Below are 21,938 nucleotides of genomic sequence, written 5' to 3' on the forward strand. Positions count from 1 at the left end.
TTCTCTGACCTAGTGGATTTAGATATGGGAACCAAAGTGAACTTCACACTTACAAACGAGGCTTCCTGCTGTTGTGACAGGTGCTCTATCTAGACAGAATCCTAGAACCAATAACTGCTGCTACAGTAATCATTCAAAGGTGAATGTTTAAAAAGGAAAACAACTTTATGAACTAAAGTATACTTACTTGGCCATAAAAGGCAACTCTGAAGAAAGTGCCTAAAAGTCTTTTCTTTGTGTGCATAACCTCCAAAATTTTTGTGTAAGCTCCATGAAGAGTTCTATAAACTTGAGTAAGTTTCTGAAAAATGAGAATAAATGAAACAGCTTTGTCTTCTGGTTAGTTAGTAAATGTCTAAGATAAATGCACAGGAAAAAAAAAAGCAACACTATTTCCTTTGCAAAACGGTTTTGGTGGGGTCATTCACACTCCCCTCCCCCATGGTCATTATTAGACAAAACTCCTTAACAACTTTAGGTCATAGGGTAGAGCTTAAAATGGTCAAATAACACTGTATTTCTAAATATCATGTTTCATTTCATTCATATCTCAATGGTAGTGTATAATTTAAAAATACTGTGTTATTGACTACTTTTTTCTTATGTCTGAATTATTTTAACTGAAAGATAAGCAAAATGCTTTGCTTGAGCTCTTAGGTGGAGAGATGAGAATAAACAATCCATGCGAACAATTTTGGAGAAGAAAATGAAATGCAGACAGAAAAATAATAGTATAAGCCTGAGGGTGGATTCCTTTTATACAAGTTCACAGACATTTTCAAAGAATATATTCTTCTACACATCCAGAAAAAGGGAGCACGCTGTGCTAAGAACATTATCAAGAATGTGAAAAGACAACCTACAGAACAGGAGAAAATATTTGTAAACCACAGATAAGTTTTCATATCCAGAAAATATAAAGAACTCCCACAATTCAACAACAAAAAGACAAAAACCTAATTTAAAAGTGAGCAAAGGACTTGAATAGACATTTCTCCAAAGAATATATATAAACAGCCAACAAGGACATGAAAAGATGTTCAAAATCACTGGTCATTAGGAAATACAAATCAAAACCACAATGTGACCCCACTTCACAGCCACTAGGATGGCTGTAATAAGAAACCAAAAATAAGTGTTGATCAGGATGTGGAATGTGTACCCTGCTGGTGGGAGTGTAAAAGGGAAAACAATCTGGTGGTTACTCAAAAGTTATAAATGGAGTTACCCTATGACCCTGCAATTCCCCTCTTAGGTATATATCCAAGATAAATGAAAACACACCCAGGGCTTCCCTGGTGGCGTAGTGGTTAAGAATCCACCTGCCAATGCGGAGGACACGGGTTCGTGCCCTGGTCTGGGAAGATCCCACATGCCGCGGAGCAACTAAGCCCCTGTGCCACAACTACTGAGCCTGCGCTCTAGAGCCCGCGAGCCACAACTACTGAGCCCACGTGCCACAACTACTGAAGCCCGCAGGCATGGAGCCCATGTTCCACAACAAGAGAAGCCACCGCAGTGAGTAGCCCGCGCACCGCAACAAAGAGTAGCCCCCGCTCGCCGCAACTAGAGAAAGCCCGCATGCAGCAACAAAGACCCAATGCAGCCAAAAAATAAATAAATAAAATAAATTTAGATATAAAAAAAGAAAACATACCCATACAGAAACTTATACTAACTGTTTACAACAGCACTATTCATGATAGCCAAAATGTGGAAACAACCCAAATGGATAAACAAATTGTGGTATATCCATACTATGAAATATCATTCAGCCATAAAAAGGAATGAAGTTCTGATACATGCTACAACCTGGATGAATCTCTAAATATTATGCTAAGTGAAAGAAGCCAGAAACAAAAGGTCACATGTTGTATTAATTTGTTTTTATGACACATCCAGAACAGGCAAATCCATAGACGGAAGGCAGGTTAGTGGTTTCCAGAGGGTGGGGCATAGGGTGGAGAGTGATTACTAAAGGATATGGAGTCTTTTTCTGCGGTGATAAAAATGTTTTGAAACTAGAGAGAGGCGGTGAGAGCGTAACATTAAGAATGCACTAAATGCCACTGAATTGCACACTAGAATATGGTCAATTGTATGTTAGTGAATTTCACTTCAGTAAAAAAAAGGGGAGCACAGAAGCAGACATTCTTTGTCTAAAATTCTTCCTATATTATTTTCTGCAGTTGAGCTCAATTTGAGGGAAGTTTTCCTTACCTTTATGGCTGCCACCTCTGACACTTTTCAGCCCATCCCATAAAGATACACTGAAAAATTACTTCATCTCATGCAGAACACTAAGGGATCTATACAGACCCTTGCACCCCTACAAGGGAATAGGAGTAGTTCCCCTATAGAACATGTTGCTTCCTTTAATGTGTAGGGAAGATCTATTTTTCTTTTTTCCCTATTAGTCAATTGAGTAGCAAAATGTTCCCTGGTCTTCAACCTAAGAGTAAGAGAGTGGGTATTTTGAAACGTTTACAAAGGTTCTTAGGATGTAATGCTTTGAAAGAAAGCTCAATGCCAATTCTTGTCGTGTCTCATAGGCTATTCTTTGTCATCTGTATGACTTAGATTTAATTATTTAACTCTTGCTTTTTAATATAATCACTTGAACTCCGCTATGATTTTTCAGGCATGCCCCATACACACCAAAAGCACGGCAAAGAGAGAAAGACCCAGAACCTAGGAAGAAAAGGTGAGTTTGATCGGAGCCAGTTTGGAACAGAGATTAGAACACTACACAGATGATATTAAATGTATGTTTTCACTCTTGGAAACTTCTTCAACAATGAAAGACTACCTGCTATATTTAAGGATAAACTGCTTTGCTTTAAAAAAAAATGGCTTGAATCCTAAATCATCCCTTCCCAGCATAGTAAGGGTATAAAATTATGATATGGACTTAGAGACTTGAATATAAAAAATTCCTGGGCTTCCCTGGTGGCGCAGTGGTTGAGAGTCCGCCTGCCGATGCAGGGGACGCGGGTTCGTGCCCCGGTCCGGGAAGATCCCGCATGCCGCGGAGCGGCTGGCCCCGTGAGCCATGGCCGCTGAGCCTGCGCGTCCGGAGCCTGTGCTCCGCAACGGGAGGGGCCACAACAGTGAGAGGCCCGCGTACCGGAAAAAAAAAAAAAAATTCCTGTTCAGTGCTGGTGGCAACAGCTGCTCATTATACTACTATTCTTTATTAACTACCCTTTATCCACAGCTTTATCTGGCAGACTAAATCGGAAAAACTCCTCACAATAGGGTTATTACTATTACTATTATCTCCCCTACTGTCATCTGCCAGCACCTTTAGTCTCACCGTCAAATTGCAAAGAATAGAATCAGTCTATCACTCTTCCTGGGCTACATGGAAATCCAACAGCTTTTTTTAGTGAAGGTTTAGTGAAGACAACATTGATTGTTTTCTGCCATGAGTGGAGGAGGAGAGATTGCTAGATAAAAATGTTTTGCGAACCACTGGTATAATGTAAATTTCAATTTATATCAAATGTTTGGTCCTTAATTTCATTTGGAAAATTTATGTGAATATGAGGTAGGATTGTAATTTTAGGGCCTCCTAGCATTTTTTAAGGATAGTAACTTAAGACCAAAATAAAACATATAGGCCAATGATGCAAATGTTTAAATTACCTACCTCGAATTCTCGACGTTTCTCATAAATTGGAATGATCAACTTGGAAATTTCAGAAATTACTTCATAACGTTCTGCTTTCCATAAGCCATCCACACATTGTTCTAGCAACTCCAGCAAAACTTCCTGCATTGAGAGAAAAATGCAATCAGGAATTTGAGATAGTTTTAGAGCTCTGGGCAAATATATTTTGAACCATTTCAAGTTAATAGAGAATAGAATGTACTAAAGTTAATGAAATGCACAGAAGGAGTATAGTTGTGTGACTATATTTTTCTAAATCACATACTTGAAGTATTTGAAATTGAAACCATTCTTAAAAGTATGAAATTAATATTGACAATAGTAAACTACGATTTACTTTGTTTATCACATAATAAAGATGTTAACTGTACTTACAAATGGTAACACACTGAGAAGAAGTATTTTTAAAAGGGGATACATTGTTCCAAACTGAGGATGTTTAAATGTCTAACAGTCTATAAATGTCCACTAAGTCTATAAATGTCCATTATTTTTCCTTTATATTGAAATTATATTTAAACACAATTAATAGAGTCTTAAGATAATTTGGCAGTTTTCAAGCTGTTGCATCAGTGACAAAGGTGTTTATTAAAATGATGTGATTTTGGTCAACAGTGCTTCCTTCCTCACTGTTGGTTCTAAAATGAGTGGGAATGACAGTATAATACCACCTCAAGATAGAGATCTCTGACCTTGCTATAATAACAGCCGCTATAAAACAACCATCGTGTCATGTTCTCAACAATAAAAAGATGAAGCCAATTACTCATGCTATCCGTAAGTCTTAACAGTTTGTTTCTATCTTAAAGAGATGAACTTCAGACCTATAAAACTGACTGCTAAAACGGCTCTTCCTGTATGTCCTCTAGACAATTTTGAATTCCTCTTCTTCCTAAACTAGCTCTTTCACTTGTGTTTCCTACCTAGCCAGGGGTCACACCCTATAAACTCTTAGCTAGAAAACTAAGGGCAGTTTTGACTTTACCCTTTGTTATGGGTTGAACTGTGCCCCTCAAAAAGATAAGTTGAAGCCCTAACTCCCAGTACCTCAGAATGTGACCTTATTTGGAAATAGGGTCATTGCAGATATGATTAGTGGAGGTGAAGTCATACTGGAGTAGGGTGAGCCCTTACTCCAATATGACAGAGATATGCAGGGAGAACACCATGTGACTACAGAGGCAGAGACTGGAGTAACGGAGCCACGAGCCAGGGAACGCCAAAGATCGACAGCTACCGCCAGAAGCTAGGAAGAGGCAAGGAAGGCTTCTACCCAGAGTCTCAGAGGGAACATGGCCCTGCTGACACCTTGATTTCAGACTTCTGGATTCTAGAACTGTGAGACAATAAAATTCTGTTGTTTTAAACAATCCAGTTTCTGTACCTTGTTATGGCAACTCTAGGAAACTAATACACTCTCTTTCTTTACTTATCCTCTAATCAGTCCATCACCAAGTTCTGCCAGTTTTACTTCCTAAATATTTCTCAAGTCTGACCCTTCTTCTCCATTTCTGCTCTCATTGCTAAGGTTCAAGACCTCATTATTGTTTTCTAACTGATCTTCCAGCCTTGGCACTTTCAAATCTATCCTCCACAAATCTGCCATAGGGTTCTGATTAAAATGCAAACCAGACCACATCCTTCTCCCTTTCTTAAAATCTCATGATGGCTCCCATCATTCGCAGAACTAAGGACAAGCTCTTTCATTTGGCACACAAGCCTTGCAGTGATCTGGCTGATACTTTTATAATATCATCATGCATCATGCTCAGCCTGGTACTTGATGCTTAAACAACGATGAGCTACTGGTAGTTCCTCTGAAGCACCATGGTGTTGCCTTAACTTTGTGCCTTTGTCCATTCTGTACCCTCTTGTCCTTTAATCCCTTTCACTTAGTTAACCCTTTAAGAAAGCTTAGGTATCACCTCTGCCAGGATTCTTCTCCTGATTAACAAAGAGTAGCAAGACACAAGACACCTTTTTTTCTTACTCTGATAATTCATTGGGTGGACATTTATCACTATACTTGTCTGTTATCTATGTATCTGACTTTCCAAATAGGCTGTGACTCTTCAAGAGTAGGGACAATGTATTATATTGGTTTCTTCAGTCACTAGTATGGCGGCAGTACATAGTAGATGTTCATTAAACGCTGCTACTTGAAAAAATAATATATATATTAACATTTAATAGCCAAATTAAAATTTCTATCAACAGTGGGAAGGAGGAACTTTGGGGGAGTTAAAAATCTATTACAAACTAGTAATGTTTGTCCCAGGGATGTAAAGTTGGTTTACAATTAGGAATAAGTCCAGTGTAAACAGAATGAACCATGTAAACGGAACAAAAGAGAAAAATGTGATCTCAAGCAATAGATGCAGAAAAAGCATTTGAAAAAACTCAACACCGCTTCATGATGTTAGAAAAGAATCCCCAGGAAACAGGGAATAGAAGAGACCTTTCTCAATCTGATAAAGAGCATCTACTAAAACCCCAAAACCTATAGGCTGAACACTCTTCTCCTAAATTTGGGAACAAGTCAAGAATGTCTGCTCTTACCACTTCTATTCAACATTATGCTGAAGGTCCTAGCCAGTGTAATAAGGCGAGACAGAGACAGAGACAGAGACAGAGAGAGAGAGAGAGAGAGAGAGCGAGAGCGAGAGCACAGAGATTTGCAAATGTAAAACTGTCTTTCTGTGCAGATGACATGATTGTGTATGTAGAAAACCCTAAGGAATATACAAACTACTAAAACTAAAAAGCAGATTTAGCAAGGTTACAGATTATAAGATCAACACACAAAATCACTGTATTTCTATATACTAGCAACAACAAATTGAAAACTAAGATTAAAAAATCAAGCAATACTATTTCCAGTAGCATCAGAACATCCATTATCTAACAATATATACCCAGGAAAAGACTTCTACCCTGAAAAATCACAAAATATTGCTGGGAGAAATTAAAGACAAACTAAATAAGACCTGACTGAAAGACTCAGTATTGTTAAGCTCTCCATTCTCCATATAGTGATATATAAATGTCACAAAATCTCTACAAAGCTTCCAGCAGGCTATTTTGAGGAAACAGAAAAAATGATTCGAAATTCTGCATGGAAATTCAAAGGATACAGAAGAGCCAAAATGACTTTGAAAAAGAATACAGTTGGAGGGCTAACACTACCCGATTCCAAGACTTATAAAGTTATAGTAATCAAGACAGTGTGATATTGGTATCAAGATGGACAAATAGATCAGTGGAACAAAACAGAGTCTAGAAATAGACCACAGACATATAAAGAACTGAAATTTGACTAAGGCGCCAAAGCAATTCAGTGGGGGTAAAAGTTTTATTTTTCCCCAAATGGTGTGGACCATGTAAAATAACTGTTTAGAAAAAAATGAACCTTGGGACTTCCCTGGTGGCTCAGTGAGAATCCGCCAGCCAATGCAGGGGACACGGGTTCGATCCCTGGTCCGGGAAGATCCCACATGCCGCGGAGCAACTAAGCCCGTGTGCCACAACTACTGAGCCTGTGCTCTAGAGCCCACAAGCCACAACTACTGAGCCCGTGTGCCACAACTACTGAAGCCCACGTGCCTAGAGCCCATGCTCCGCAACAAGAGAAGCCACCGCAGTGAGAAGCCTGCACACTCCAACGAAGAGTAGTCCCCGCTCGCTGCAACCTAGAGAAAGCCAGCGCGCAGCAACAAAGACCCAACACAGCCAAAAATAAATTAATTAATTTAAGAAAAAAAGAAAAAAATGAACCTTGACCTCTATCTCATTCCATGCTCAAAAATGAATTCTAGATAGATTATCAGCCTAAACATAGAACTCAGAAACAAAGTTTATAGAAGAAAATATAAGGCAGTATCTTCAGTCTTGAGGTAAGCAAAGATTTCTCAGACCAAACACACAACGCAAAAACAAACGATCAAAAAAACGGTAAATTGAACTTCATCAAAACCAAAACTTTCTGCTCAATAAAAGACTCAATTAAGAAAATAAATAAACAAAGACTGGTAAATAAATCTGCAGCAAATATATTTGACAATGGACTTATATCCAGAATATAGAAAGAACTCCCCTAAGTCAACAAAAAAAAAAAATGCAATTTCTAAAAATGGGCAAAAGACTTGAACAAACATTCCACAAAAGAAGATACATGAAAGACAAAGGAGCACATAAAAAGTGCTCAACACCATTAGTCATTAGGGAAATACAAGTGAAAAACACAGTGAGGTACCAATTCATGTCTAACAGAATGGTAAAAATATAAAAAAAGATTAGCAACATCAAATGCTGGTGAGGAAGTGAAGCAGCTGAAACTCTTATTCATTGCTGGCAGGAATATAAAATGGTCCAACCACTTTGAAAAACTCTGGGTATTTTTTATGAAGTTAAATATGTAACTTCCCCAGGATCCAGCAGTTTCACTCCTAGGTATTTACCTAAGAAAAATGAAAGCATATGTCCACAAAAGGTCATAGATAAGAATGCTTAAAGCAGCCTTATATTCATAACAATCCCAAACTGGAAACAATCTAAAATCCATCAGCAGGAGAATGGATTTAAAAATCTTACATTGATATAATGGAATATTTAGCAATGAAAAAGAACTTCTGATATACTCAGCAATATGGGTGTATCTCAAAAACATTATGTTAAGCAAAAGTAGGCAGATACAGAAGGGTACATACTGAATGATTCCATTTTATGACACCAAAATATGGCAAAACTAATCTATAATGATAGAAATCAGAGAGTGGGGGTGGGGAGACTAACTGGAAATGGGCACAATGGAACTTTCTGGGGGAATGGACACGTTCTCTTTCTTGTTTCTGGTGGTAATTTATATGGGTGTGTACAACTGTGGAAATTCATCAAGCTGTCCACTTAAGATGTGTGAATTTTACTGTATGCTAATTATATCTTTAAAAACGATTGCAAATCAGAAGTCAGAAATGCAGTTTTCAAAACCAATTAAAGTATTATTGGTTTAACTAACCTATTTAAATAAGGCACTAAATGAACAACAATTTGTATTTTTCGTTTCAATAAAACTTGTAAATCGGTGGCGGTTATTTTCCATTGGCTAGAGCACGAGGAAGAAGCCCTATTACATAAACTGAAACATAAAATGGCACTACGGAGAACATGATTCTATCTGTATACATCAAATGAAAAGCATGTATAAATTATTACTGTAGAACACAAGAGTTCCAACAAATGTGTTTACATAAAAAACTGATTACAGTTCTTGACTAATAAGAAATATGACCGCTCTCCTTGAGAGTATAAAAAAGGGTCAGGTGCAAGGCCATTTTTATAACTAAGTTGAAGCTGCTGTTTGGAAAAAAGGATGTAACTTCAGTTGTGTTAAAACATTTATCTCCCACAAACTCCCGTGAATCTTTCTGCTGCTAGCCCGCACAAACTGGGGGTCTTAGATGAAAATCACTGAAGGCTAACTAAAAACCCAAAAAGTGAATTAACTTACCCAAGGCTTCACAGTCAAGCAATGAACTGGGATTAAAATTCAAGTACCTCGATTCTCTGTTATGATTAATTAATTCCGCAAGGATGTTTTAAGTATCTACTCTTCTAGGTTCTGGAGGTAAAAGGAAACCTTACTATCAAGTTGGTCAGTGATAAAGTCTGACATTTATGTAGCACCTAATGACTTATAAAGAGCCTTCACATTTGTTGTGAAGTGACCAGGATAGTATTATCACCTTTATTTTATTGATGAGGAGAGAGACCCATATAGAAGTAGCAGGTAAAGCTTCTAGGCATATATCATTTTAGCTAAATGAACTAGAGGTACCTTGAGATTGCTTATATTTTCTAAAAAACAGGACTTCCCTGGTGGCGCAGTGGTTAAGAATCCACCTGCCAATGCAGGGGACACGGGTTCGAGCCCTGGTCCGGGAAGATCCCACATAACGCAAAGCAACTAAGCCCGTGCGCCACAACTACTGAGCCTGCGCTCTAGAGCCCGCGAGCCACAACTACTGAGCCTGCGTGCCACGACTACTGAAGCTTGCACGCCTAGAGCCCGTGCTCTGCAACAAGAGAAGCCGCTGCAATGAGAAGCCTGCACACTCCAAGGAAGAGTAGCCCCCACTTGCCGCAACTAGAGAAACCCCACACGCAGCAAAGAAGACCCAAAGCAGCCAAAAATAAATAAATTTTAAAAATTAAATTAAAATATTTTAAAAAACAATTCATAAAGTATAAAACATGTCTCTGCCACTTTAACCTGGCTGCTTCTTATGTTTCTTAATATAATGTTAAAAAATTTTATTTCTGTGGGGTTGCAACCCCTTAAATCTCTCCACTTTTGTTGTTTCTTTCTTTCTTTGGTCTTCACATTCCTTAATTGTAAACATCAATGTGCTTCAGTCCTTGGTTCTCTGGTCTTCGCTTGCTGTATTATCTCCCATCGTCAGTGTGCTTTGGTTCTCACACAGCTACGACTTCCAGATGTGGCTCTCCAACCCTGATCTCTCTCTTTAGATTCAGTTCTGAATTTCTAATGGCCTGATGTTATTTCCATTTCAATAACCTTCTACTCCAAATTCAACACCCATCAAAAACTGATTTCATCATCTTCCCTGTAAAATCATCCATCCATCATTTTTCTATAATATCCAAATCTGAAATCTCAGCACTACCTTTGACTCTTCTCCCCCAGCCAGCAAGTCTTCCTCTTTTCTTCACAGTGTTTCCTGAACCTGTCACTACCTGGGTTTAGACCTGGCTGCTTCACATCTGGACTCTTAGGGCAGCCCGCCCTCCAGACTCCGCCTCCAGCCCCTATCCATCTACCTCTAATACATTTCCCACATAACCGCCAAATTAACCTTTCCTCTTCCTTGCTTTCATCTTGTCATTATCCTGCTCAAAAACCTTTGACAGCAACTCAACATTCTAATCAATGAAGTCCAGACATTCAAAGTTTCCCAAAACCTGACCTCAACTACTACTCTTCTCTATGTGAACCCAATGGCTTAGCCAAAATGATCCATTCACTGTGCCCCCAAACATACCTTATACTTTCCCACCTCTTAACTTTTGTCCCCGTTATCCTCCCTCTGCTAAAATGCCTTCAGGGTGTCTTCAGGCTTCAAACCTCTCTCTAAGCCTAACTGTCCTCTGTTCTACCTCAGCTCAAAGGCATCTCTCACCTTCAACTCTGCATGGAACATACTGTCTGTATTATTCAAATGGCACTGTCTTGCTTTTCTCCATTTCGAGCAGGTGTATTATCTCTTTAGGTAGACGTAAGGTCAGGGATCAGCCATATCTAATTATTTTATAGCTTCTATATCACCAAGTCCAAAGCCTTGCTCATAAGTCAGTGCTCAACAAATATTTGTTGAGTGATTGACAACCGAAGCTGTTTGCTACCCATATGAAGCTTGGAGCAGAAATTTTCCATCTTTAAAATGCTTGTAAGCATCCTCTCCTTAGCTGTTACATCGTTAGCTATATTTTTTACAGAGATTTCTCCAAAGTATGTTGACGGTGATCTGGTTACTGGGAAGGTGATCTGAGGAAGATACATGGTACATTTCTAAAACCAGACAATAAGAACAGTTCCAGAGATAGGGCTCCACATTCCACACAGGGACATCTTTTCCCTGGGCAGTTTTAATGCTTACAGTTCATCAACCCTTCGTTACCTTCCAAATTAAGTTAGCTGTGATAATTTTTTTTTAGCTGTAATAATTTTTTAATGTAAATAAATTTTAAGAAGTTAAATTTATATAACTGGCAATGCAGGCCTTGGAGTCTTACTTCACTATAATGGACGTCCATCATTCCAGCATCTTCTTTCATTGCTCCTTCTTCATCTATATTGGGAGTAATTTTCTTGAAGGCTGAACATCCACTAGGGAATAACTCTGTGTGAATAAAAACCAGTGAAGTAAATTTATTTTTAAAAAGTGTTTTGTAAATAACAGATAGCCTTACAGGGATTAGTTACCCTTAAAAATAAACACATATTTTTGTGAGGATCAAAGTCATACGTGCCATTTTCAGTTACAAAAAAAGAATTTTACAAATTATTTCCACCTACTATACATCCTACCAGTCTTTTTACCAAATGGTGAGCTCAAGTTACTTACAAGTAAGTTTCATTCTCTGACTATGCATCATCTTCAACGGCTACTACAGTAAATGTTTTCCTAATGTGATCTAAAAATTGTTATTAACACTTTGATCCTGTGTACGTTTATGGTCTGTCACCTAAACAAAGAGAGCATGTACTTTTCAGGTAAACATCGAATGAGCTTTTGTAGTCATCTCTAGTTCCTCACTTCACTGGAGAATTGGAAAAGTGGGTTGTTAGCCTAGCCTAGGACTTGTAAAGAGAGGCAAGAAATAAAACAGATGCCAGGGACGAAGCATCCTTAGAGAAACAGGATGGGGCGCTGGGAGAACCAGAGCTTTTGGAGTTAGATAGACCCAGCTCGATCATTAATTGTGTGATTTCAGACATGTTTATCTCTCTAGGACTGTAAAAAGTTCCATCATCTGTAAAATAGAAACAGCAGCTACCTTGTAAGAATTCAATGAAATGTAAAGTGTTTAGAACAGAACCTAACATATAACAAGTGTGCAATGAATTATTATTACCAAACAAAGCTACCAATAAATAAACTAGCTTTCTCAAGATACAATAATTGCTAGCAGCTCGTATAGTAAGTGACTGCAGCTGGACCCCTGGGAAGTAGGAAGTGAGCTCAAGCTGAGAACAGCTGCTGTAGGATTGTGGACCAAATTGTTACTGTCAAGCAAGAGTATGGGTATAGAAGGCCACGTGGTTGCCCTGCAGACTCTGGACATAGGAACATGTCCAAACACTCCTGCTCTGGCTGCGTTTACCCCTAAGGGCGCTGTCATTTTATAGTTAAGGAAATTTTGGCTTCCTTATAACCGAATCTGCTAGGCAGTGGAAAATGGCTGGTCACAAAGGGGACAGCTTTTGCAATCTATTGTTCTACAACATCTCTAATAGTGATGCTCAGAAATGATGACCTACTCACGACTAAATATTTGGTAAGCTTCCTGGTGTTAGCGGTTGGGAAGGAAGAAGGAAGGTTTAGGAAAGCCAAACCTCACATTGAGGAGATGTCTCAGCATTCTGATGGAAAAAAGGGTCATGTATCACGGCTTGGATTTTGACAACTCTTCTCGTCTAAGTGGATGCTAACTAGACATACATCTTCTGGTAAGACGCTTGATAGAAAATGAGTTATCAAGTCAGCATCACACTTCTATGAGAGAGAGAGATGGGATTCTGGTAAGGGAAGATGGGGTTATTCTGAAGCACTTTTTCAAAAATGGAGAAACCCATAGGGAGTAGTCAGTGGATTTCTGTTAGAGAAAAAGGAGAGGCAGAAATGAAAATAAGATTTACTTTGACCCAATGGACTTTAGGACCATTTTTGTTCCAAGAAATTAGGTAATAAAAGGCACTGAAGATAGAGCATGGCATGTTTCATTTCTGAGGATAAGCATGCCTAAAATGGTCTGTTATATAAACTGCTAGGGGAATTCTATTCAAAGGGCTGGATCACAACACGATAAGGAGAATGTAAATCAATTAATCACTTCCTTCTTCAACAGTCTTTCTATAAAAAAACAAATTCAGCTGAACTAACCATCATGCTCAGTGCCGTAAGTTGATTTATATTTGGGTTAATATTCCTTATCTTGTCGTGGACCAGTAAGAAACCATTCTCAGACTGGCAGTTGCGTCCATGGGACACTCTGAGTAGCAGTGCATTAGGAGAACTTTTTGAAATTTAGGAGAAAATGTCCCACTTGATTACCTCTATGAAGTCAAGAGCTAGGCAGTTAAGGAAGAGGGCCCCAAAACTTGACTGAAGAGATAGTGTGGTCCTTAACAAAGAAAAGGGTCAATCCCTGAAGGCCTCAGGCAGCCAGGTCCACGACTGGGGGAAAAATCCTGTCTACGCTGAGGATATTATTACTTTAAGTGATTCCCAAATCTAGGGTTTCTCTAGTAGGCCGTGATTTAGGGGAGGACAAAAAGGGGCACACTCCTATGCCTGAGATCAGATGAGACTAAAGCATCTTGGGAAAGAGTCTTCCAGGGTGTACCTTAAGTAGAAGGAGGGTAAATTATGGGTCTTCTTTTGGACTTCATTGTGTGTATCATCTGGTGTAAAGACTACTATTATGGATTTTCAGCGTCAGAGTCCACTATTCTTGCTAAGTGTATTACCTTGAGTCCTATGCCTGATGACGTTATCTCTAGCTAGAAAAGCCTATATATCCCCTTGTTTGCTTAAGTTATCAACACCCACCAAACTATCCAACACCCACCAAACTATCCAATGATAAGAGGACTCTCTTGTTTGTTAGGGTCTTTAAAATGCTTAGGGAAAATTCTGATTCCCTTTAGTCTTGTTTAGTTTAGTCTTGTTTCGGATGAAACAAGTTGCTGAATCTAGGCCAGCGTATATGTCCCAACAGAGGGAGGCACGTGTGTGAGGGCTCTCCCGCAGCCCTCTGTGGCATTCTATAACATGGTCTTGGAGGCTCTGCTTTGAATCTTTCTGGTATGTGACCTGGATTCCTGATTTTGCCCTTCATAGCTGTAGCTTCTGTATTCCTGATTGCTGTCCAAGGGAAAGCAAGATGCAAACTGTCCAAGTAGAGACCACTACACCTCGAGAACAAATTGTCCCATGAAAAAAGCAGGGAGGAGTTTCGACGATGGGAAAGCAGTTCAACCCTTGATAAAATAAGACTGCTGGTCAGAAGAGGGATAGGAGGTAAAAGCGGAGGGCAAAAAGGGAAAAAGCTGTGATTGGGAAGGAAGTGGGTAAAGAAAAAGCTTTGCAGAACTTAAGCTATCAGAACCTGGGTATAAAGACTTGGCGAAGGGAACATTATCCTATAAGGCATGAAAAGAACAGACTCTATGGGAAATGAAATTCCTTTGCCCGGGGTGCTGGAGGAGCTCTACAGGCCTGAAGCTTTGCTGAACCTCGGATGCTATGTGGTGGTGTAAGAATGCAGACTTGATTCTTGTCTTCCCTGGGGGAAAACAGTTGTGCACTCTCTCAGGAAGAGAAGAGGAAGAGGTACCTAAGTCTAGGCTCCAGAGAATGAGATCTAGAACATTTTGAGGTTTTCAGACAAAATAAAAATAAGGAAATTTAGATCTGTTTCTTATTACATATTTTTGGGAGTGGGAGTAACTAACACCTAGTATCACCACTTAGAGATAACTTAGGGAAAGGGAAGAGAATGATGACCCTTAAGATCTCTGGTACAAAGAGCAGGAACTCTGGCTGCCTGAAAGACGTCTGAGGGTGGCGGTGGGACAGGGAGAAGTGTACACCTCCTCCCCCTTTCCCTTTCAGTTCAGGGCCTGAAAAATGAAAAAAAGGATCTAGAAATGGGCCCTCACTGGTGTTCTGTGGTCACCTCTGGAGGCCAGGGGCCCATTTCCTTGCTCGCTTAGGCAACCACCCAATGAGACAAACTATTTTTTTTTCTTAAAAACTCTAAACAGGAAATCATGTGTCTCCAATGCATCAGCTATAGCATTTCATTCCATCCTGATGGAAAAAAAGCTTTATAATGACTTCAAGAGAAATGGCACAGGACTTTGAGAAAACAGAAAAATTCTGGCAATCCATACGTCAAAGATTTTGTCTTCATTATTAAGGACACTTGATAGAAAACACAGGGCTCTACAACTGCTCAATTATTTTTGTTAAATAAGTGTGTCTTAAGTATAACTAAAACCTTTTTCTTCAGTCCTGCGCTCAAACGTACTTCTATTTACTCTGTGAATATCCAGGTCTTATGTAGATCATGGATTTCTCAGACTGAATGACAGGTTAACAGATTAAGTTTTTAACTTCTGTTTTAACATCAGTGGTCTACCTGGGTATAACTATCATAGCTGCATCAGCTAATTAGCAAAATCAGGTGTTTTCAATCATTGGCACGACTGAAGCTAAGGGGGGAAATCCTGACGATTTTACTACTGCCAGCATTTTAGAATACGATTTTCTAGTTTGAGTAGAATTTTCCAGGCTTAAAAACAGATGGCACCTATAAATAAATATGTAAACCTCTCCTATATTTAACATTATTATTTATTATTATTTTTTTGTGCGGTACGCGGGCCTCTCACTGTTGTGGCCTCTCCCGTCGCGGAGCACAGGCTCCGGACGCGCAGGCTCAGCGGCCATGGCTCACGGGCCCAGCCGCTCCGCGGCATGCGGGATCCTCCCGGACCGGGGCACGAACCCGCGTCCCCTGCATCGGCAGGCGGACTCCCAACTACTGCGCCACCAGGGAAGCCCTTTAACATTATTTTTTGTTTAAAATGCAAAACATCATTTTTTTCCTACTCAGAGAAGGGCTCTTTGATTTCTGTGAAGGATAAATTCTAAAAAAAACCTTGAAGGTATTATGAAATAAATACTTAAATGACTAGTTAAAAGCACTGTTTCCACTTGTTGAAACATGTCACATCGTTTGATGTTCAGGCTAGCTGCCTCAAGCTAATGTCCAAAAAAACCCCACAGCAATATTTAAGTTGCTATTTTCTCCAATACTATAGTTATAATTCTAAAGCTTAAGAACTGATAATGGAGATTAATAATTCTTGATTTTTGCTTAGTTTTAAGGTCTCTGCACTTGTGAAAAAAATTCTAGGGAAGTACTTTAATACATTTAACTATTTTCAATATATAAAGGGTTTATACTCAGTAGACAAAAAACTCTTATTTCAGATTTCTACTACTGAAAAAGATGAGATTATATTAACCTGATATACCTGAAAGACACACCTAAAACTTTATTTAGTACCATGTTTAGGGCTCTCATATTTGTTAGTTTTTTGCAACTGCAGGTGTGCAATTTCAATATGTGTTTTTACTGCAATTTCTCAGGCATACCGGTGATGTAGGAAAAAAACCCTCAAACAAGGCCTTCTTCTGATAATTAATCCCATTCTCCATTTTGAAACCACTATGTACTAAAAAGAGAATACTAGAGTATACCAACTTCAAAATATGGATTGTTCAAAAGAAATTCAGTATCAAACAGAAAGTGTTAAATTTAAAATGAATCTACATTTTAGTCATGCTATCTGGGAAGAAAGATACATAGTTAACTGTAGGAATTCTGGAATTTAAAAAACAAAACAAAACATGGTAGTGTTCTCAGAGCCAAAACCGCAGCAATGTGACTCCCACAAGATGGTTTCATTCTGCCCAAATGTCATTCATTTGACTGCATTCAAGGAAATAGCTTGGCAATTATGATAGACAGCGGGAGATTTCTTTGCAATGTCCATTGCCAATCAATTTTTAAACCTAACTCAACTGTTTTACTATTTAAGTACAACAGTCAACAATACTAATTTTGGAAAGGGAAGCTTTCAGGAAGATTCCTGAATTAGACTTGCTGGATCCTGAGCCCTTCAAGACCATGACTCCTTTTTGTGGCCCCCTTCCACCCCTGCAACCAGCCCCAGCTCTATTGAGACATAATTGATATCCCACACTGCGTAAGTTTAAGGTGTATGTGCTGATTCGATACATGTATATATTGTGAAATGATTACCACAGTAGTGTTTATCACCACACATAATTACCATTTTGGGGGGAGTGAGAACATTTCAGATCTATACTCTTAGCAACTTTCAAGTATATACCACAGTACTGTTAACTATAATCACTATGTACATTAGATATCCAGAACTTACTCATCTTTTAAGTGGAAGTTTGTACCCTTTGACCAAAATTACCCCATTTCCGCTACCCCTGGCTACCACCATTCTACTTTCTGTTTCTACAAATTTGGCTTTCTAAGATTCCACGTGTAAGTGAGATCATACAGTATTTGTCTTTCTCTGACTTATTTCACTTAACATAATGCCCTCAAGCTCCATCCATTTTGTCCCAAGTGGCAGGATTTCCTTCTTTCCATTGATTATATGTGCCATGTCTTCTTTATCCATTCATATGGATACATTTCATATGTTTTCATGTTATTAATAAGCATCCTTTCATTTCAGCTTGAAGAACTTTTTTCAGCATTTCTTGGAAGACAGGTCTAGTGGTGATGGACTCCCTCAGCTTTTGCCTGGGAAAGCCTTCATCCGTCCATTTCTGAAGGACAACTTTGCTGGATGGAGTATTCTTGGTTGGCAGTTGTTGTTGTTTTTCTTTCAGCACTTTGAAAATCTCATCCCACTCTCTCCTGGCCTGTAAGGTTTCTGCTGATAGTATCCCATAGATCACATAGGCTTTCTTCACTCTTTTTCATTTTTCTTTTTTCTCCTCTGACTGGATAATTTCAAAAGTCCGGTCTTCTAATTCAGATTATTTCTTCTGCTTGATCCATTCTGTTGTTAATACTCTCTACTGCGGTTTTTTCACTTCATTCATTGTATTCTTCAGCTCCAGAATATGTTTGGTCCTTTTTTGTGAGATTTCTATCTCTGTTTAACTTCTCATTTTGTTCGTGTATTTTCCTGATTTTGTTGAATTTTCTGTTTTATTGTGGCTCACTGAGCTTCCTTAGAAGAGCTATTTTGAATTCTTTATTAGATAAATTGCAGATCTCCATGTCTTTGAGTTTGGTTACTACGAGATTATTGTGATCCTTTGGTGGTGTCATGTTTCCTTCATTTCTCATGTTCCTTGAAGTCTTCCATTGCTATCTTCACATTTGAAGTAGCAGTTACCTCCAACCAACTTTACTGACTGATTTAAGGAGAGAACAACTTTCCATCTGTCCTGCTGGGGATTCTGAGGCTTTCACAGCCCTGCTATGGATACACCTGCTCCACGGTTCTCGCTCCCTCTTATGACAGAATTCTTAAGCGTGTATGTCTTTTCTCCATCATGCAATACACCAGGCCAGGTGCTAACAGCCTCCCATTTGATCTCCCAAGGGTGATTCTAAAGTTCAAGCTTGTGGTCTCTCCCTGGCCCACCGATTCTGGCTGGTTTTCTGCACATGCTCACTAGCCATCTGCCTTCAGGAGCATGCACAGAGATCCAGCTACAGTATGTGGTTGAGGCGCGTGGAGCACCAGGGGTGCCTGTGGGCCAGCTGGGTGGGATCCACAGGCTAAATGTCTCCAGCAATTTGTTGGTGGGCTTTTTGATGGAGTCTGTGATGCGGTTAGTAGGATCTGTGTCCCTGTAATGCCCTCTAAGTCCGATCTGCTGCGCTCCCAGCCTCTTCCTGCCCCCACTCATTCAGTTCATGACTCAGTACTCTCGATGGGGCAGGAGAGAAATGGGCCTCTTTGGCAACATCTGCACTGCTGGGAAAGGCAGTACCCACTCACATGCTCTCACTTTTCCCTGCAGAAGAAATCACGGTGAGAAAGTCTCTCTTGGCACTGAGCTGTGCCACCTTGGGGAAAGGGTGACACGAGTGAAATCAAACTGTTCCTCTTATCCTCTCCAGTGTATTCAAACTTGTATAATTTTTGCTCCGACAGCACGCTGGAACTTCTCCACTGGACTTCTGGACTTCCCCCAAGGCTCCCTCATCTGTGGGTGATTATCTAAAGACAGTGTTCTCCAGGGGATCCCAGACTGCAGCTGAGAGGGGCTGGAGGCAGCTCATAGGCCACTGCAGGGTCCACAGACAGGACACAGATCTGTCTGCCTTACCTGATGCATGGGTGGGTAAAATTCCTCCCAGGTCCCTTGGCATGTGGTGCTGGATCCCACAACTCCCACAAAGGCACTTACGTCCATGTAGGGATGCCAAATTGTTGTTGAGATGGGTATACAAACGAGGGACATCTTATAAGGCCATCTTGCTGATGTGCCAACTCCCTTTTAATACCAAGATATTGTTGCACTAAAGTGGCTGTAGAGATCTAATTTGTGGGCAGTTGTTGGTAAAGTTGAGGCAGATAGGGGAAAATAAGTGGTGTGTATTATCCAGGGCCTCTCATAAGCCCTGAGAATTTCATTTGTGGCAGTCTTCCAGGGAGACAGTCTTGGAGAATAAACATTGGGCATCAGGCCTGGCCCTGTACTATTTAGCTTATTCTTGTACTCTTAATGAAAGCAGAAGGCAAATGAACAATCCCGTTTTCTTTTATAACAACTTCTGCTTAACAGTGAATAAGGCTAAAGGTATAAACACATTTTTCAGAGCTTAATCATATCATATTCACAGGTGCAAGCTACAAAGATAAAAATTCTTGTGCTAACTGAAGTCCTCCCCATCTCTAAGAACAGAAATGCCTTACTTTTTCGATGAAGAAACTCTGCAACCAAACCTGCTACATGGACATAACACATTGCTGCCTGAAAAAGGATGACAAAGAAAGAACTGTCAGATTGCGCTCCAGGGTTTTGCAGGGTTGTGTTTAGAACAAAGCCATAAGTAGTCACCTCTGAAAAATCTCCATTTTTTATATGAATCTTTGCCATGCTATCAAGCCAGGTTTTCCTGAGCTCTGGGGTACTTGCATAGGACTTGGCTAAGCTATACTGGAGATCAATTAGCATTTCGGGGTCTTTCTCATGCTCCTTCATTTGAGCAGTGGCCATAAGAACAGTACGGATTCTCTTGGTCAAGTCTTTAACTTCTGTGGGAAAAGCAGTTGCCTAATATCAAAACAAACAAAAAAGACATGTTTATCAATATTACCAGTGCGCTCTAAGCCTAGGCATCCAATCCTGGGAATAACACACAACTTTTACCCCTTGTTAGAGATCTTGGTATTTGGTTCTTGGTTCTTGGCATGCAGCTTGCCTAAAGAGTTTTAAATTAATTCTTTAAAATATATCTCACTAGCTCAGGCTTCAAAAGCAATGAGTTTGAGGGCAGTATATTCATAATACATAAAAGCACGGACTTCGGAGCCAGTCTACCTGGCTTTGAACCCCAGCTCCTCCACCGTGAATTCTACAGCTATGAGTGTAATCTATATTCACTTTTATTGTGTAATTTTAGTTACAACAGTAACTAAAAATTGACAGCTTACTATGCACCAGGCAGTGGCCTAGGTGCTTTACATGTTTTAAATTTTGTAACAACCTTATGAATTAAGTACTATTATAATTCATTTTACCAATGGAAAACCAAGGTACACAGCAGTTAAGTAGTTTGGCCAAAGTCTTGCAGTTGGTAAGTGGTAGAGACAGGATTTACACCCAGGCAGTTTGGCTCCAAAGCTAGTGATCTTAGTCACTCTTCCATACCGACAAGCATACTTATCCCATCTACCAACTACCATATACACTAAGGTGAAAACCATACTGCAAAAATTTCCAATTATGCAAATAAGAGTTTATGAATCACAGAACACTCTGAAGAGTTTAAAGAGATCATTAACTTGTCTCAACGTGTCTGTACCCAAAAACACGAAGTTCGAGTTTCCTCTTTATCTTGGGCACTATTAAGGAAGTCCTATTGCTTCCTATTAACCCCACTGGAGTAATCACAATTATTTGTAGGATTCAGAGAAGATGAGTAAGGGACAGGTACAGGGCTTTGGGAGCCTTTCAATGTGAATATAACCAAATGTGGAGAAAATTATTTTTAAAAGTGCCTTCTTTAAAGATGACTTTTAAAAATAATTATATATGTAAAGTCTCTTCTTATACATTAATAGAGATTCCATTTACTGGGAGAAAGCTATACTTTGTTGTACTAGAGTTTATTGGTAATGACTTCCCTACCAGGATAAAACTAAGTCATTTCAGAAATGAGTCATGAAAAAGATTTCCTATCAAGGAGGGCTAAAACAGACCCCATTTACTTTGAAAAAGTTGCTAACCCAACTTTTACGTAACATGGAATTAAGGATGGTAAGAACTGGTAAAAATAAACTCTTAGGGTATAAGTAAAAAAATCCTAAATGACATAAGCTTTTTCTGTGCTCATGGGATTAGTTGAAGCATATACTGATCTCCCGAGGAACCAGCACTGGCTGAAAAGCAAACTTTCCCAGCCTGACAATGGCTGGCACTACTCAGTGTTTTTTTCAGTTTCAGCAACATTCCTATGGGAATATTTTTTGGTACAAAGATTCAACACATCCCAAACATTAAGTATGCTGTGACTGTGGGCTTTTTTTTTCCCCCAGATTTTACACAAATTGTCAAATTATGCTGAAAGATGACTTTTCCCAAGAATGGGGATGATTCCTCGGGGAGGAAAAGTTCTCTACTGGCAAAGGATTCTTCTTCCCTTGTACGCATGCATCACTGAA

General features: G+C 39.4%; 1 protein-coding gene across 1 annotated transcript in view; it reads right to left on the reverse strand.

Moving 5' to 3' along the window:
- Window positions 1-21,938, reverse strand: part of DOCK11 (dedicator of cytokinesis 11) — a 194,505-nt gene that overhangs the window by 19,830 nt on the left and 152,737 nt on the right. The window contains exons 43-47 of the mRNA XM_060138818.1: window positions 20,113-20,328; window positions 19,968-20,025; window positions 11,483-11,589; window positions 3,653-3,775; window positions 188-301 (exon numbers count right to left, since the gene is read on the reverse strand). Coding sequence (XP_059994801.1) covers window positions 188-301; window positions 3,653-3,775; window positions 11,483-11,589; window positions 19,968-20,025; window positions 20,113-20,328 — 618 coding nt within the window. The remainder of the gene's footprint in view (window positions 1-187; window positions 302-3,652; window positions 3,776-11,482; window positions 11,590-19,967; window positions 20,026-20,112; window positions 20,329-21,938) is intronic.

Source organism: Lagenorhynchus albirostris, chromosome X (genome assembly GCF_949774975.1).
Source record: "Lagenorhynchus albirostris chromosome X, mLagAlb1.1, whole genome shotgun sequence".
Classification (NCBI taxonomy): Eukaryota; Metazoa; Chordata; class Mammalia; order Artiodactyla; family Delphinidae; genus Lagenorhynchus; species Lagenorhynchus albirostris.